Source organism: Lepisosteus oculatus, chromosome 12 (genome assembly GCF_040954835.1).
Source record: "Lepisosteus oculatus isolate fLepOcu1 chromosome 12, fLepOcu1.hap2, whole genome shotgun sequence".
In the NCBI taxonomy this organism is placed as follows: Eukaryota; Metazoa; Chordata; class Actinopteri; order Semionotiformes; family Lepisosteidae; genus Lepisosteus; species Lepisosteus oculatus.
In genome coordinates, this window is record NC_090707.1 from 11,440,407 (window position 1) to 11,459,511 (window position 19,105).

At 35.5% G+C, this 19,105-nt stretch overlaps 1 protein-coding gene across 4 annotated transcripts in view; it reads right to left on the minus strand.

The window, feature by feature from the left end:
- Window positions 1–19,105, minus strand: part of kalrna (kalirin RhoGEF kinase a) — a 195,236-nt gene that overhangs the window by 30,973 nt on the left and 145,158 nt on the right. For all 4 annotated transcript variants that reach the window (XM_069196821.1, XM_015358771.2, XM_015358770.2 and 1 more), the window contains one exon: window positions 7,948–8,194. In XM_069196821.1, coding sequence (XP_069052922.1) covers window positions 7,948–8,194 — 247 coding nt within the window. The remainder of the gene's footprint in view (window positions 1–7,947; window positions 8,195–19,105) is intronic.

A 19,105-nucleotide genomic window follows, 5' to 3' on the forward strand; every position in this document is an offset into this window, starting at 1 on the left:
GAAATTATTTGGAACTGTTCAATAACCAAATTACTACAGGATAATGGCTTGAGCCTTTTAACTAATCAGCTACATTATGTGTAGGAAAGCTGCATGGTATGATATAATTAAGAGTAGTCTCGAACAATAAATAATTTCCTTGGCTTTGAATTTGGCAAAAGGAAATCAAGCATTAAAACATTAAACATTCACCATGGATCCTGTGGTTTTTCAAATGATACCGTATTTTACAGTTAATTAGTTGAATAGTTCAGTGTCATTTTTGGTTGCATGATCACGGTCATCTTGAAACACCCTTGAATTCTGGCCATCTAGAGGTTGTTAATTGGCTCAGGGGTAAAATGAGTTATTACTGCAGACACACTGCACAGAGAATGCAAGACACTAGAAAACTGGAGCAGATTGTCTAAAAAAGAATTCCCAAATTCCCTCTGCTGCAGGTGTCCCAGTTTCGCATCTACAGTAGAGAAGCATCATGCATTTCACAGATACCCATTGCAGCATGTATGAGAGGCAAACTGCACAATAGTCTTTTCTTGCACTGCACAGGCCCAACACAATTTTAAATTTGGGCACAAAATTTAATAATTTTATGCAGTCCAAAAACTGGGACATCTACTAGGTTTTGTGAGAATGCTAGACAGCTAGATGTTTATGTGATACATTAAACATAAACCCATTAAATATTTTATTGCACATCCTACATAGTTTACAATTCATTGTATGGTTTTAAGTCAATGTTCTAAATCTCTAAACCAGACCTGAAAAAGTTAATGGTGTTTTTATTCAAATATTGTTGCACAAAGAGGTTTGTTCAATTTCTTTGCATTAAGAATTAGGTAAACGTGGTCAGCACTTGAGTCTAACATTTTTAGCTGACACTGGTTTAAATATGGCACCAATCTAAGAAGTAAAAAATAAATTGATATTACTTCTGTTGTAACTTTTACGGATATATTCATAACATGCTGTAGAACCTTTACAACCTTAGAACAATTCTTGTTAAATACAATGAAACCGAAAAAATGTCAGTTTTCTTTGCTTTTGCTTTGAGTTATGTACAGTATTACAGCAAAAATTAAGTAATTTTTATTTTGCTTAGATTACAAGTAAAATTTTACCATACATGTATCCAGATTCTGTACAGAACAAGGACATAGAGTCACAATTGGAAGGTAAAAGAAAATTAAATTCCTGTTAGAGAAGAGAAAACAATTTTGCAAAAACTGTAGCAGGTGTCTGGGAAAGGTTTCTGTGCCAGGTGGTTGAATTCCAAACCCTGAGCTCCTTCAAGAAGTAGCTGGATAAAATTTAAGATTCACTGAGCTGTTAAACTCCTAAATAAGCAAAATAGGCCCAAAGGCCTTCTCTGGTTTCCTTCCTAAGTTTATAATAGTGCTGCTATTTCTCCACTGGTGGTGCCTCTGCTTCTTGACTTACTGATAGATTTAAGCACACACTGTCCAAAAGTATGGCTGAAATAAATCCAAAATTTGAGTTTAAAACAAAGGTCAAGATAAGGGTTAACATTATGCCACAGCCAGTGAAATATAAATATAGGTAACAAACCCCTGACTTTAAGATTCTTCCTAGCATTCTTCAACTTGTATCCCTCCACCAGTCTGCGCTTCTTCACTATTTTCACCTACAGTAGGGGCAGTCCGGATGGCCTTATCCCACCAGCCAGGCTTTCCTCCATTCAGTCCCACAGGAAAGCTGGTTTAAGCCAAATCAGATGTGTAAAAAAAAATCACAAATGTACGTTCCAAGAATGCAGTGGTCCACCCCAATCCTGGACATTTCATTATACGAAGGTGCTTTTCTGTTCCAATATTGTGATGCTGTGCTGAATAAATGAAATTGGCTCAAATGTCTGTTTTGTGAAAAAAACATTGGGAATTCTCTCCAAATATTCAACAGTTTTATTAGAACATAAAGGATATATTGGGAGTCATAACTGACCAGCAGGGTGGGTGGTGATACTGCACTAATGTCTGCTCATTGTATGCAGTAGTTGTAAGTACAGATTATGCTTATTTTAGATTTATCAGAGCAGTAAATTGACTTGTACGTCTATCAGGACTATGTCATAGGCATAGTTAAAAGGGAGCTCAGAAGCTGGCTACACTTTATTAAATTGCATTTAATAGTGGTTAGATTGCTGGTTAGCTATGCTGGGACTGACCTTTATACATGTGCTGCTGTAATAAAACACAGTCAAGTAATGATCAATTATACTGTGTTAAAGTGAGAAAATCCAAATCTGGAGCTTCAAACTGCAATCATTTTACTCAACATAAATCTTCAAATAGGGTCCAATCAACTTCCAAACATGTATTTAAAAATCCAAATTGATGATATCGGTCGGCAGGGAACTGTTCACAAATGCCACCTAGTCTCACAGTGAGGTTTTGGCTGCCTTTTTCATTCCATACCATAAAATGAATTCAAACCCACATGTACTCGGCTTTAAAAATCTTTATGTTAACACAAACACACACATGCATGTGTCTGGCTTTAAGCATACAGCAGTGAAACATATTCAGAAAGATCCATGGTCTCTTGCCGTGTTGCATTTACATAACCTTCTGCTAATCCTACAAAAGTAGGACATTACAATCTATGGAGGGGAAGAAAAAAATTTCCACAATGCCAAGAAAAAAAACACTCCCTACTCAAAAGGCCTATGTACTCAACCTACTTAAATGTGCGAAGTACACAAGATAACATCTACTAGAGAAGGAAGTAGACTTTCTGAAGGTGTTTTCTGTATTATCAAGCAGGGGTCATATGGTTCCCTTGGCTTCTGATAGCAATCATACCATATGAAAAAGCCACAGTAAACCTAAACGGTTTACATTGCTGTGCTTGTCTTTCTCCTTTTTTCTTCCATGAGTGAAATTTACTGGCTTGAGCCACTGGATGGAAAGCAGGAGCAGGGATTTCTTTCTTTGTATTCTATATTGCGATCATCGACTCTTGATCAGGTCATCAATGTAATTGAGATTCTGTTTTCCACCGACCTCTCAGTTTACATACAGGTATTTCTGCTATAATGAATAGGTTTGTTCCCAGAAAACACCACCTTATAGAAAAGCAAGTTATAGAAACCATTGGGTCATTGGGATTTGAGGGCTAGAGTTCGGATTCACAATGTATTACTTCTACACAATGTGTTCTTGTGATACTTCTAAACAGAACAGAGTGAAGAAATTGATAAAATAGGGAATAATGCGCATCAGTATTAACATTGCTTTGAAATGGGAAATTCTGAGGTGGAGGAGGGTGTGAAAATGTTTTGTAAGAAACATTTAATACACACTACTATTATAAACCTAGTAGTGCAGACAAGATCACATTCTTTCCTTTCTCTCATATCTCTTTACAACATCAAGCTTTTGTTCTAGAGTAAATCGCTTTTCTTTTCATTTGCAACACACACACTAAAAGAAGACTCTATACCCTTGCCCCTCATTGTAATAGCAATATTTATATAAATGTTTCCAAACAATGAAAATATAGTAGCTTAGCACAGATACACAACTTTGAAGCCCATGCAGGTTGAACAAAGACTGACAGCAGTGCGTGAGAGAATATACCAGCATGCACAACTGTTTTACTCTACGTGTGTAACTAGCTCCAGTACACTGGAATTGCATTATAGCCAAAATGCACTCGCATTATGGAAAAGTGTTCCCTAATAAGTCAATAATGTTACAGCCGATTTGCATTTTGGAAAGACACATTATTGCAGAAATAACTATTATGATTCTTAATGTTTTTTTCTGGAATTTGTAATCTGTAAATTTAAATAAAAAAAAAACACAGCCTAACAGCCTCTAGCTAAGACAGAAGTACAGCACCTTGACAGAGGCTAAAGCAGCAAAATCCACATGATGCCCAAAACATATTTTCAATTACTAGGGATAAACAGTGATCCAAGGGAATAAGAAAGTGCAATTTGTGAGAGGTATGGTGAGAGGGGAACAATTGTGTTTAAGTTAACTCAGTTTAAAGACATCCTTTTGAGTGATGCGTTATCAACAGAGAAGGTTTACATAGTAAACAAAAAACGACAGGTAGTGTATAGACAAAACGAACTATATACTAAGAACATACAGCCTCAAACACTACTAAGAAGCCATACCCTATGATTTAACTTACAAAAATGGCATAGGAGACTTTCACACATAAAATGCATGGCCTCTAGCATCATGACATATACTGTAGTTATGTGAGCAGAAGTAATGAAAACGCTACACGTGTAATTGGAGTTCTTATTCAGTGTGGATGCAAGTTCTAAATAAGAAAAGCTGTTCTAAATCTTTCTGGTCATTTCATGAAAATACAATGTTTCAAATGCACAGTAGCACCTTCCATAAACAAATTAGTTCCATTCCATAACAAAGAGACATTGAGAGGAGGATTTGCAGGTTATTTATAAAAGAGGGAACTGTGAAAAAGAGGAAGTCTAATGACATTGAGTAAGATGTGGCAACATAATAATGGCTACTGTTTCTAGATAAACACGTTATGGTGTGTACATTGGGACAGTGTAATGAACTCAGGATCCTTAACAGGGATTAACTGACATCAGAACGAACTGTACTAGAATCATGGTGACAAAAGGAGAAGTCAACAAAAAGCTGACAAGTTTCTACAGCACTTCACCTGCCCAGCAGAAGGACAGGAAACTGGAAAAGACATCTGAAAATAATGAAGCTATTGGAAAAAAATAAGAACAGGTGGAAAAGGCTGTGATGAGACTTCTCAAGCTGAGCACAGCTTTAGCAAGATAATCCATACAATTAACATTTGACCAAGATGTGACCCGCAATTTTCAAGTTTTATTTTTAAATTGAAATGTACGGCATTCCTCTCAGTCCCTGCAGACCTGCTAAATAGGGACAGGTTCACATGAAAGCACTCTGTTTCCTCAGTTTAATTGTCAACGTACAGTAACTCTAAATATTTGGAGCACTGAAGGCACACAGGAATAGGCTCAGACATCACTGAATTAAACTGGGAAGGATGTTTTATATTCTTATCCTCAAAACAAGGGAAATACTGTAGTGTCCGGGAGGCAAAAGCAATTCCCATGTACAATACCGGAGTTTTATCTGTGTCCTACAGAGCAAGCAAATAATAGCATGTTTTTTTTTAGCATTCTGAAGTGCTATGCTGCCATTAAATACTTATTCAGAAAACAACTCGAGAAGCATTTTTGAATTTTGTGCAAATGTTAAATCTGTTGTTTAATCTATATTGAAGTATAATACTTCAGATTACCTCATTCGCATTTCATAACCTTGTTCCCAAAAAATAAAGACTGCTGGCCTCAGTGAAATGCAATGGAAGTAGATTGAATCAGGTTTATCAAGGTTGTTGTTACACAGTGCAATATAATGCACTTTGCTCTTCCTTTCCAAGCATGCCTGGGTACTTTAACAGTAAAAAGCTCCTGATCATTCAATCCAGCTGAGAGTAGGCCAGCAACAACACGCATATTTTCATTTTTAAAATATGTAACTGGGCAGCATGGTGGCGCAGTGATCAGCACTGCTGCCTTGAGGCACTGGGGCCCTGGTTCAATTTTAGACCTTGGATGCCATCGGCAAGGAGTCTGGATGTTCTCCTCGTGTTCACGTGGGCTGCCTCCAGATGCTCTGGTTTCCTCCCACAATCCAAAAACAGTACTAGTAAAATATTTGGCTTCCAGGAAAATTGGCCTTGGTGTGTGTGCACGTTTGTGCCTGTGTGTTCCTTGCAACGGTCTGGCGTCCCATCCAGGGTGTTGACCGCCTTGCGACGGTTGCTTGCCAGGTTAGGCTCTGGCCCCCCTGCAACCCTGTGCTGGACAAAGCAGTTAGAAAATGGATGGATGGAAAAAGATGTAACTGCCAATAGTATAGTCATTTTGTTTGCTCGGTCTCTGCAAGCTCTATTTGGGCAAAGCACCATTTGCATTGCATATTTCTTGTTAATTTGGAACTGGAACATAACAATATCAGTTTACAAGGATGTCAAAACTTTAATATTGTAAGATAAAGGTTTGAAAAAAAGCTTTTGGCCTGAGATTAAAATATGTCAGATACAGTACAGTATATCTGCTTCCCAAAAATACTAGTTGACAACAAATATTGTAGTCATTTTCGTCCTGTGCATTACTCAGTAACTTCGGATCCCTTTTGTATCTATTATAAGACTTATAAACACTACTGCAGTTTTTTTAAATATATTTTGGTTAAGTGGAAAGTCTACCTTCTTAGAGCAAAAACCTGGATTTCATTGGAGGTCTCCCTTTCCTTACTCTTACTAACCTACAGTATCTTCTGTCACTTAACGATGGGGTTAAAAGAGAAATTGTATAGGGAGAATGTGCACAGAACTTGAAGCTTCACGTTCAGCAATTTACCACAAATATATTACGTTATCAGAAGTTTTCATTGAACAGCCAAGCTTCTGTAACAATATGCACAGCCCCCTAAGGATGTGTGCTGAAAAGTGTACACCAATCCAAAACGTTTCACAACAATCCAGCAGGACAAAATCCACCTTCTCCCCCTTGAATTATGACAATAAAATCAGTAACTTTCATGTAAACTAAATTTGGACAATAAGAAAGGGATTTACGAAAAGGAATAATAGTCTTTCTTCTCTGCAAAGAGAACATCAATAGTGCCCTCTACAGGCAATAAATAAAATGGTCTGAACTTCACAGTATAAAGTAAACAGAATAAAAAGTATAAGGATAATAAAAAATATTTCGATGCGCAATAGTCCAAAAAGCAACCCTATGTCACTGTTAAATCATCCACAGTAATCTTAGAAGTATAAATAAAAATATATTTACAACTCCTCCAATAAGGACATTATATTACAGTTAAAAATAAATGTAACATGTAGTCCAGAATCTATAAAAGTATAAATAAAAAAAATAACCCATAAATTATCTAGTTCTTAGATTATAGTTCTTTCATATTTGAAAACCGTGACAGAACATTGTTGTAGTTTAAGTTTATTCATACTGTAATTTTCTAAACATGTTCCAGGCCACACAGACTAAAATAACTCTAGTAATGTAGCGATTAACTTACAACCCTACACAGCTATTTAAAAAAAAAGAGTGCAATAACTAAAATTGTAATTACTCCACTGTAATTGAAAAGGTCTAAAAAGCAATATATCTACAGCCTCATCTATAAAAATGTACAGTATTGACAAACAAAAGGGAAAGAAGTCAACTCCCCCTACCCGTCATTTTTTAAAACTTTTAAAATGTTCTGAACATCCTGTTCCCAAAAGTAACACTTCAAGTTACTCTGAGAAAAAGTTCAAATGAAGTGCATTACTGAAAAATGTCATTCTAGCTAAAATAATGTTTTTTTAACTAACTTTAAATAGAGGGTACAAAATGTTTTGTAAATGGAAATAGATACAGTATTCACCACTATATATTTACACACACATAATGTATACCAGTCCATTAAAGAATGAATTCTAGAAAGTCTAGTGTTGAGTTCACAATTCTTAAAACAAATTGTTAACAGAAGCTTCAAACCATACATTTCAAAGCAACAGCTTGTTGCGATACATCCTGACTATACAATACAATGGTAAGCAAAAGGAAAACTGTCTTATTGGGCAAGTTCATGAAAACATTAATAGTAGAAAATAGCAATCATAGCTATTGATGATAGCAGTCAGCCATCATCACTTTTAAAAAAGAATGCCTCACAGATGTTATGATAAGCTGTACTAATCAATGAGGCTGATGAGGAAAGAAAGAATGCACTACTTTACCTACTGTAAAGTTTACTGCTCATTTATTTAGAAATGATAAGTCACTCTTGAACTCTTTCTAACAGGTCTCCATGCCTTATTCAACCGTTCTCATAGCCTGCCACTAAAGCTCTTCAAAATGTCCTTTTCCCCTTCAAAACCTACCTTTTCCAGATGGGAAGAAGCATTCCATCTCCACACTGCTGCGTGAGTGGGATATGCAAAGAGTGCTGCTGGGAACCAGGCCTTCCTGGGGAGGGGTGCGGTCGGTAGTCCTCACGAGACACCAGCCAGGCCTGTCGCTCGGACGCTCCAGTAACTCCACTGTCTGCCCCACCTGGATACTCAGCTCACTGCTGCAGCCAGCTGTGAAGTCCTGGAGAACCACTGTCAGTTCGCAGCCTCCAGATAGCTGATGGGGGGGGGGGCGGGGAAGAAAACATAAGAAAGGGCGTGAGTCCTCCGAACAAGGTGTGGTTCAGTTGTTTTAAATGATCCCTTATCCCAGTGGACCGAATGAGGCGCAGTATAGGGTAATTACTCAAAGACTATCCAGGCTGAACAGCACTACAACAGAATAGGAAATGACGAGGGAAAAACCTATGACAATTACAATGCCCCATACCTCTCAGCAGATCTGAAAATGTGTACTATGGTTCTTTAAGGTGTGGATGAGTAACTTTATGGCAGGTGCTTGGGGCGTTTCATTTTTCCCCAGTGTATTCTTGGTCTAGTTAGGAACATTTGGCAAAAATAAAATCCATGCCAGGAGCGAGGCACGCAAAGGGCAGAGTATTTTAAGCAAGTTAAGCACCGCTTCTTTTCTGTACTTCAGCAAAGTAAAACAAGTAAAAATTTGATTAACGGTATAAACTGTAAACCATGTGATTTCAGCATAACCATGTGAAACGGTTATCTTTTATGATGTAACTCTTATCATTACTGATGATAACCTAGTTAGCAGACTCTACTTTCACAGCAGACACACACAGAAAGGCATAATTACAGTAGCTCTAAAGATACATCCACTGACACACTTGTTTTGTGCATTACTATACTTATTTATTTTTAATCAAATTTTATCTTCAACTAAACCAGTGTATTTCGTACACAAATGAGAGAATTTTAAACACACGAATGTATGAATTAAACAGTTGTAACTAACAATGAAAGCAAGGTGTAGCCAAGGAAAACATAGAATTTAACGCCTTCACAAATCCATAGTGAGTTTTCTAAGAAATGGACGATAATAGCTATAAGGGAATGTATAGGCCTATTAGTATGCTGTGTTACTTTATTATGAAAGCACCGATTTTCTTTAGCCAGTCCTAGCCCTAGTAGTTTTGGGTCATGACAGTTTTTTTTAGCAAAGCTTTCCCTACCTGTCTTCATATTTCATTGAATGACTCAGAGGGCAATTATTTAAATCACTGTATTTAACCTGTGCTGTTACGGGTGTATTTAGACAACTTAATTATTCGAGTCATGTATCAGTAATGCACATCGCCAAATGTGTGGCAATGTTTTTTACCGTCTTCATTGTGTAATTATAGACCTTTTCAGTGAAATGATACCGTGATAATTAAACATTAGGCATTGCTGACACATTAGAGAATAAAAAAGAATAAAGACTAACATTGTGGTAGCCTTGTTATTTCACATGTGTACTGTTTATGGATAGCTTCCATCATGTGAATCAAAGAGAATTCATTTAGCATGACAGGAATGAATTCTGCAAATGCAGGATTTTCACAAACGGAAGTCACCACTTCACAAAGATTCACAAACATGTTTATAAATAAAGAATAGTTTGTTCAAATAACTTTTGTTTTCACAAAACACTTTGATAAAATTACTGTTCTGTGAATGATTAGATGGTCTGTACACAAAATAATCAAAATAATTGGCTGATATCTACAGTATGTAAAATTGAGGATCAAAGGTAAACTAAAAAGGCCAAGCAATGAAAATAAAAAGCTGTGTAATTACAGGACAGCGCCTTGGAATTTACTCCTAACGCCAAAGTCCTCTACATAACTTATATTTTAAAATAGAATAAATACATTGTTCTATTGTTCACTCAGTGAACTGTACTTAGCTCCCTATTTTGGATTATTACCAGTTTATGGTAACTGAGATACCTTTAGCAGTCTGAAGGCTTTCGTTTAATGTAAAGACATTACACATTTATAAAACTACAGCTCATGTTCTAAGAGCTGAAATGAAAATATGAAATTTTGTCTATATTATTTCTTACTTATGGTGGCTAGGTGAGATTAACAGTTATGCCGGGCTAAACACTGTTCAGATAAACTGTACCATGAATATACAGTAGATATTCCTTTTAAAATCATAAACAGTTTAATATCCTTTGTGTGCCTATTTTTATACTATATGTTGTTTTTGCACAACTTGTCACAGCCTTTTATACAGTATCAAGGAATAAACAGTCTATGGCAGCTTTTTGATGGTACAGTATCTCTGTGAAGAAGATATACTCTTGGCACTGTGTCCAGTTAGAAGAGCTGTTTTTTTTTAGTCCATCTAAGCAAGAGCTGGATGCTCGACTAAGAACAGAGCAGCTTAGAAAAGTAAAACAGAATTCCACTGGCAAGTTTCCATTTTAGTCTCTATTTAGTGATGAAGTATTGTTAATCTTAAATCTTCTTTTACAGTCACACACCTAATTTATAAACATGATGTAGTTCTGGAGTTAATACAACAGTCAGGAACAGAAAAAAAACTAGAATCTGAAAATGAAATACAGTACATTTAAACTGTTACTGTACATACTGTGTCTCGTGCTAAAAGGTACTTTAGGCCATTGGTTTACATGAATGTCTTAATCTATTTTGCTGTTAGGTCTCTATTGCTCTGTTAACAGAGAGGTTCAAAACTATACATTTACAAATATCATTTAACAGAAAATGTGTACATGAGTAACGGCAGATCATTTGAAAGGAATCAGGAGAATTCTATAATTAGAAATTGATTACATGATTACATTCATGGTGGCAGCATGTGAGGCTATGAGGTTTGCAAATGCTGTATTTTTAAACTATTAATCAGTCTATTTTACTATGACATCTCTAAAGATAATATACGCAGCTCCACTTAAGCAATTAAGTTGTTTCAAAAATGCTAGCATTACATTTTTAAATAATAATTCATATTCACACTGTACAATGTAAAAGTACCTTCTAACCTTTGGTATTTCCTGTTGTGTGAATACTGCCCGCCTCTGTGCTTCTATTACATTAGAGCAGGAAGCAATTAAATCTAAAGATCAGACCTAACATAAAACACTTGATATCTGAATCAGCAACTACAGGTGGACTGCCAAAGGCATTTTTTCATAGTGTATTCTTTACTGTCTAAGAGATCTCATTTAAATTTTGATTTGTCAGAGACATGAAACAGTAACAGGGAAGATAAAAAACGCAATGACTTGCAGACATTTCATGACAAGAAGGAAGCTTCGGAGCAGACTTCACAGCCCTTTATCAACATTAAAAAAAAAGTTTTAATCTGATAAAGTAAGTTTTCTTTCCAGAACAGAATTTCTTGATAGCAGGAAAAGACCAATTATGAAAGATACCCTACTCCTGAGTAATGATTTCAAAGAGCAAAGAGTGTAAAGAGTTGATGGTGTTGTTTTATTTAGTTCTAAACTACAAATTACAAGATGTGAGGATGTAGCACTACTTGTTGGCACTTGACATAAACATCATAAACATCAACACAACACAAGAACAATACACAGAAGCTGCTGAAATGCTAGTGTAATAGTCTAAGTAAACACAGCTGGGTGTGGCAAGACGTTGCCACTCCAAAAGACAAAAATAGCAAAAATTACAACACGATGTGAACTATAAGGAGGTAGTTATATCTCAAGGGATGAGGTCCTATGATATTTTTCTTCTAATGATTATTCATGGATACAGAGCTCCAGTTCTTTTCCATTCTGGAAAAAAAAACATATTTCCACAACGCACTTACAGTAACTGAAACTAAATACAAAGTCCTGCAAAAAACCTCACATCCTTCTTATAATGTCCCTTTTGTGAAATTACAAAATGATGTATTCACATTTTTTAACTTCAAATTTTATTAAAAACTTGAATGCTCAAATTGGTGATGTCTAAGGGTAAAAACGGTGATTTTTTGCCTTTGCTAAAAGACTGCAGCAGACAGAAACAGCTTTTCCTGAACATTTTTTCCAGTCTTTACATTTTTTTGTCCGAACAAACTTTCCAGTCCTTAATAAGGAGAAGCATCTTCACAACATGGTGCTGCCACCATACTTGATGGTAGGAATGGTTTTGACTGGAAGATGTGCTATATTGAGTCTGCTTCAAATGACAGCAAGTTTTAAACCCCAAAAATGTGAAAACTGCAACGGTCTGAAATTTTTTGCAAAGCACTATATACATACCGTTTACAGTATACCGTCTTCACACCTGAAGAAGGCTCCACAGGCAAACAGTGTGTTTCCTTTATTTTCTTTTCAGCATGGAATAAAGCCGTTGCCTCTTACAGTATACAGTATCTTCTAGATACAGTATATATGAGGATACTGTCTATTTCTGAACTCAAATAAAATGCATAAAACATTTTCTTAGAGCCTTTTAATTTAAAAGCTAAATATAACATCTGTGCAAAATCTGTAACAAAAAAAAACGTCTTGTTGTCTGAGCCTGGCCATCATACAGTATAAGGATTATTCCACTTGAGCTTTAATAACTCTCACACTGGTCCTGAGGATGAGCCCTTGATCATTCTAATTTCATTCTGTGCTCGAAGTAACTAAGTATGTGAAAAACGGGACGTGTTCTATGGTCTTGAAAGCTCATATTCCCAATTGGACACAACATTCTTAAGATTAAATCTGATGAGATGCAAGAGTCAGCTCCCATCTGTTGCTCTAAATAAAAGGAGCATAAATATTGACCGGGTTACTCTCTTCGAAGAAACTCCATATCTGCTGTAGAAGAGATTAAAAGAGACCACCAGTGGCTACACTGCTCAGCAGCTCAGCATGTTAAAGGTTTTTTAGGTTGTGCTTGTTTCCAGTTTTGCTTTTCATATGCGTACAGTTGGTTTTGTTTCATTAGCTGAGCAATTAGCCATCGAGTCACACTCAGCCAGCACGTTTGTGTTCTGTACTGTACATATACAAGGGATACATTCTTTCTCGCTGCTTCCGAGAAAATGCAAAGGAAAGAATACTAGAAAATTACATTTTTAATGATTTGGGCACACTAACCATCACAGAAAAAACAAAGAAAGATAGGGATACAACAGATTTCAGCACTTTGTGTTTTTTTAATTGAAAAGTTCATTTAACGGAGTTATAACATGTGCAATCATTTCAGAAGCCTACTGATCCATTAAATGTTGCAAACCACATTGTTTTCCCCCATTTCTCATGTTGGTATGCTGGTTGGCTGGGTGTATAATAGCTTTCAGATATGGTGACTAAAACATAACAATAAAAATAAGAGCTTTCAAAAGAGAAAAAATGAATCTGATGAAAGAACTAAAGATGACATGCTAAACTACAAAATGTGGATATAACATTTTGGCTTAAATCTTTTAGGCTTGCATAGGCTACATGGTGTCACTCCTTTGTAATGAATTTGGCCAGCAATTTTACAGCAGTGCAATAACCTGCTCCCACACCTGCACTTCTCCCTGAGAAATTGTCTTCCCTGTGATGTTCATTAGCAAACAACATCCATTTCCCATTAACTGCTATCTCGTGCCAGTGCTGCACTCTAGAGCATGATGTTGTTATTCTTTCATTAAAGAGCTCAGTGTTTACAGGTTCATAAAATCTGAAAGCGTGGGTATGTTAAATTGAACAAAATAAATGGATTCACATTATCAAAAATAAAAACAAATGGTCAGCATCTCACTGGCTACACAGAGAACTACTTCTGCCTACGGCAGACAGAATGTACAATTATAAAAAATTAGACTGAATTTTGTAATATTTTGCTAGAAAATGTTGAATATCAATCAAGTGATTTTATGGTTGTGCAAACCTGTGCAAAATGTTTCCTAGACATTATTTAGAATATCATTTACAATTTCCAGTCAGCCATAACAGGTTTCTTCTCTAGTAGGAATCAATATAAAAAGAGAACAGTTGTTTTTTTAAAGAGAATGCAATCTTTTTAGTCTTGAATAGGGAAGACTCCAAGTGAATCTGAGTCAAGTAATCAAAATCCCAAAAGGCATTAGGGCAACTCAATGAACTTCTTCAAAATGACAGTGAAATGTGAACAAGAGGTCACAAGTGAAAACTATGGAATGTTCAGTTAAAGCTGGAAAGAGGAGGTATTTTTACACATAGGAGAAGAAAAAGAATATTAAAAGAATATTTGACTAAACATTTTAAAGGGATAAAGGTTAAAAGCATACAAAAATAAACGTTGGCGTATTTGAAACATTTCCTCTACTTACATAGCTACTAAATTATTATTTTTCTTAACTTACACACATTTTGAAATTCTCAGAACATCAAGTAAACATTCACTCTTTATAAATATTGTATGTGAAGTATAAGGTAAGAATGTAAGAATTGCATGGAAGGGTACCTGTGCAGTGTTGCCAGGACTACAATGCACGCCTCATTGCCATCCATTCTGGACACATTCTGCTGAACTTTGCAAAAGAACCAGTTTTATCAGTGGCATTAGTCAGCTTTTTTCCTTTGTCTAACTTACTCATTTGCAAATCCCTCACAGTTACTATAGAGAGAAGAACATTTTATTTTCAAACTCTGAAAAGACGTACTGTACAGTACATTGGAAAAGTAATGTCTTCACTCAATAAAAATAAGCAGTAATCCTCCATATATCTGTAATTGCAATAATGCCCAAGTTTGTTAGCATATGCTTTTTTTAATTCAAAACCTGTTTTCTTTTGGATTATGTCTGGGTCAAACTCTTTTTGTTTATATCCAACAGCTATTAGAGAAAGTCTCACAGACACAAATCAGATTAATAAATGCTATAGGTCAGTCAGAAATTATAAAGCCCACACTTGGTTGGTGAAGCTGCACAAAGAAACCCAGCCTGTAGAATCCATCACTTCTCCTGGCAAATGTCACAGCCATGCCGCCTCTCCCTTTTCCTGTCCACCTGCTTTCACTTACTACACTGTGCTGATGTCATGCCTGTTAACTCTGCAAGTCAGCAAGGCTTTTTCTGTCTCTGTAGCTCGAAACAGATACATTTCCTAGAATTTGAAGCAGGATATAAAAACATCAACTTTGGAATCTACTTTTCAACAGCAAATAATGGTTAAATGAGAAGTCTGGAGCTCTCGGGATTGCTCAGGATCAATCGTTCTCATTTCAAAAGAAGAAAAGGGAAGGTTTTGACAAAATGGGTGCTATTCAGATTAAATACAAAAATTAAATGACAGTATTCAACCTTAAAGTACATTGTGTAACAGATACTGAAAGTTTTATTTGGATTTTTCCTGCATTTCGGTAAATTTTGCAATGAGTTACAATTGCTGATCAAAATGTGTTGTTCTTAATTCTGTTTTCCATATAATGCTAAAACCAGAGTTCAGCTGTTTCATATAAAACAGCAAAGTACTGGAATAGATATCCCTTGTACATTCCAAGCATGTGGCAGTCTTAATCAGTTCAGTGCATTGTTTTTCACTTGAACACAATCAAGTCCTGGTACTGTTTCTATTTATGACAGTTTCTAATAGTTTTCTATATCCACACGCTGGTAGTAGTAAAGAAGAAATATTTGCTCAGATTTTGTCTTTCGTGCAACTTTAATTAAAGTACCACCCCTTACTGGAAAAGCTCATACACATAGTGGCATAAACAGGAAAATAAAATTAGTTTCTATTAAGTTCTATTAGTTTATCAGGAAAACTCCACAACAACATGAACATTCATGATATACTGTAATAACATTTCACCCCTACAAACTACAATACATATTCAGTATTGGCAGTTAGAATTTGAATAATAAAACACGTAGCCAAGAAATGTATGTTAACTGAAATACACATTAAATTCTGGAAAAAAATACATTTAAAAAATAATTAAGTTACTGAAACTACAGTCAAGCACAGCACATTTTTCATCATGTAAAATTTGAATTGTACCTGAGTGTTTCAGTTAGTGCACTAAAGTAAAAAGCACCAATAATGTTGCAGCTAAGTTAGGGTTACATGCAATTCTGAAGAAAGTAAAATGGAATATGTAAATCACTCTTATTCAATCCAAAAATCTCCTTAACTCAAATTCAAATTGATATGTAAAACTATCAGTTATGTGCAGAGGTTACTCTAATGAGCTTACTTCCTTAAGCACATTAACATGATTGTTGAAAGGTTAACACTCTTTTATGCCCAAGCAGGGCTATGGCTTTTTTGCTTTAAACATACTAAATCTGGATCTTCTGTTGGCCAATAAAATATTTAATTGTTTTAGACTGATCCTACTTTCTGGACTGCATAATATTAAGATAAACTCTGCAGATTCTAATTAGAACTTGTTTAGCCCATCTATTCAGTTCTTGGCAAGACACTCAAATTGATCCATATTTAATTGTTTTAATTTATTGGCAGGGAAAATGGTGCAGTCCTTACAAGCACTATAATGAAAGGATATATAGAAAGCAGTATAGAAAATCTGTATTTTTAACCACACTGTTAAAGTAAAGCAAGGAATTGAATTCGTTCTTAATATTATCTTTAGATTAAAACCAGTTTGTCAAAGTGAAGGCAATGTAAATTATTAAATATAAAAGTGGTGCAAATGATCTACATGTAACTAATTTATTCCTTGTATTTATCCTATTCATTGCATTTTTCGTTCTAACGTACTTTACATATTAGGGTGGCGGACACATAGAGGAAACCATTGTGTGTCAGCAGATCAGGCACACAGGTTAAAAATGGCTTCACTTACTGAATCAAAGGAGAATTTTAGATAGGCGAGAATTTGCAATATTAAAAAAGTGAATATTAGCTTAAATGCTGGAGTTAACACATACTGAAAATGTGTTATTGAGATTAGTCCACAAGAAGAAAATAAGTCTTACTTTTTATACATACCCTTTTCAGTTAATGGATTCAAATACCCGCTGTTACAAGTAATGTTTACATGGGTTTTAGTTTTAAGCAACTTCATGCACTAAACGTGGCACATTTTCAAACCCAGGAATACAAATTCAATATTTCAAAAATGAATCTCTTGAAATTCAGCAACAGCACTCATTATTGCCTGGAATGGCAGATGCGTTTTGCTCATACCAGATGAAGACGGGCAAAACTGTGGCTGTCAATGAATAATTGCTAGAGGCAAGGACTTCGGCATATTTTTCAAGACACCTCTCCCAAGAGGAAGAGCGCAAAAACTAGAGTGAACAATACTCAATAATCCATTGTTTTCTGCAAAGCCTAGCTCTAAGGATGATCACATATAAAAGGGACATCTCCGACAAATAAAGGAAAGCCAAGATGAACAGAAAATTGATAGCAGCTGGAGAAGGAAATGACTGGTGTCTAGTACATAAATAAGTATGGATTTTATGTAAGAAGTAGGTGAAGAACTGTAAAAGACAGATCAGACACTAAAGACATTCTTTAGAGAATATAGTAATACACAATGCAGTAACATACAAGAGATGTCCATCACACCACTGAGAGCAATGAAGCCTAATCCAAAGATTTATTGCCTAATTATGCCTAATACCTAAAACAAATATAAAGAAAGTACTAATGACAATTGAAGTTATTTTTTGATAGTAAGAAGTGTGTATCACCATATGGATCTACGCCATGCTCAACAGCTCTTTAATATTATAGTCCCGCAGTACTAGACCAGAAACATTGTTTGCCACGTGAATCTAAGATATAAGATATTAGACAACTGATGGGTCAGGCAAAGTCAAACAAAAGATATTTCCATTTCAACAAAATACTATTCAACAGTCATTATGATAACTATATATACTGTACACATCTGTTATTCCCTATAATTAAACTGAATATCTTAGTAAAAACAATTCTATTCTAAACTAGTCAGCTATTTTAATTTATAAATGTTTCTACAGTGTTAATGTTACCACCTCATCTCAATCTAAGGTAAACAAAATTAAAATAAACTGTGAGTGAATACTTTCTTGCAAGTGTGGAGAAGTTCAATATCTTTTTAAAAGGAATATGAAATCAAAGTTATATGTCCTGCTCTTAAGAAAGTGGAAGTGAATTCTGTATTTACTACTGTATATGCAGTTGTGGTTTCAAACGTTTTCCTAGATGTGCCTGAATATTAAATGAATAACGGTGCCTAATTAAGCTTTTAAAACAACACATACTGTACATGCATTTAAACATGTATACTGACACTTATTCAATCACTCTTTTCAGAATTTCATTGGACTCCACATCCGGTATAATACAGAGCATCTTACCCTGTAATGTGCAAGTTCCAACGATGAAAGAGTATCTGTCACAGCCCCTGAAATCTTATATATCAGCTTTGGACCACAGCAACAGTCCTTCATGCCTGCTAACCTGTTGCCTGAATCCTCCAGTGCTTACTCTCGCACAAGCCCTTGTCAGATTCGCTTGCTGCACACGCACGCACGCACACACGCACACACACAAACCTTGTTTGCAGCCAAGATGGGTTGCTTTGATCTCCAACTCCTACTGGGGCCAACGCTGCATCTGACAAACCAGCCAATGGAAACATGCGAGCTGCTGTCTGCTCAGGGCAATTATATATCTCACTAAACAAATAAACTGCTTCTGGTTTGTTTTGGAGTTTCCTAAGATTTCAGTTATTTAAATCTCACTTAAAATCTGAAAATCTACTTTCCCCTTTACTTCACTCTCATGCTTCAGGAAATATTTTATCAAATGAACTGTATATGATAGAAATTCCATTGGATTTCAATAGCAGTCTTTGTAAATATTTAGAAATGCTAACTGACAAAATCCAAAACTTTGAAATTGTAGGTTCCAAAATAGTATGTAGTTTTTGGTGCTGTGGTGAATTATGACCAAGCAGTCTGTTTTGTCATGGATACATTATTAAATAGCTTTTTCTATTTCAGTCACAAAGAGTTGTTTTTAACTGGCAAAAAACGTGAAGTAAACATCGCTGCATTTATTGCTCCTCAGTAACAACCCTAAGACAATCCAACACCACAATTAAATTTTAAGTACTATTAAAAACTAAAAGTAAAATGTTAATTTTAGATTTTAATATGTTCTATAACATAATAACATCTCATAAAGTAAATAAGAACATTTTGACTGTAGGCCCTCCATA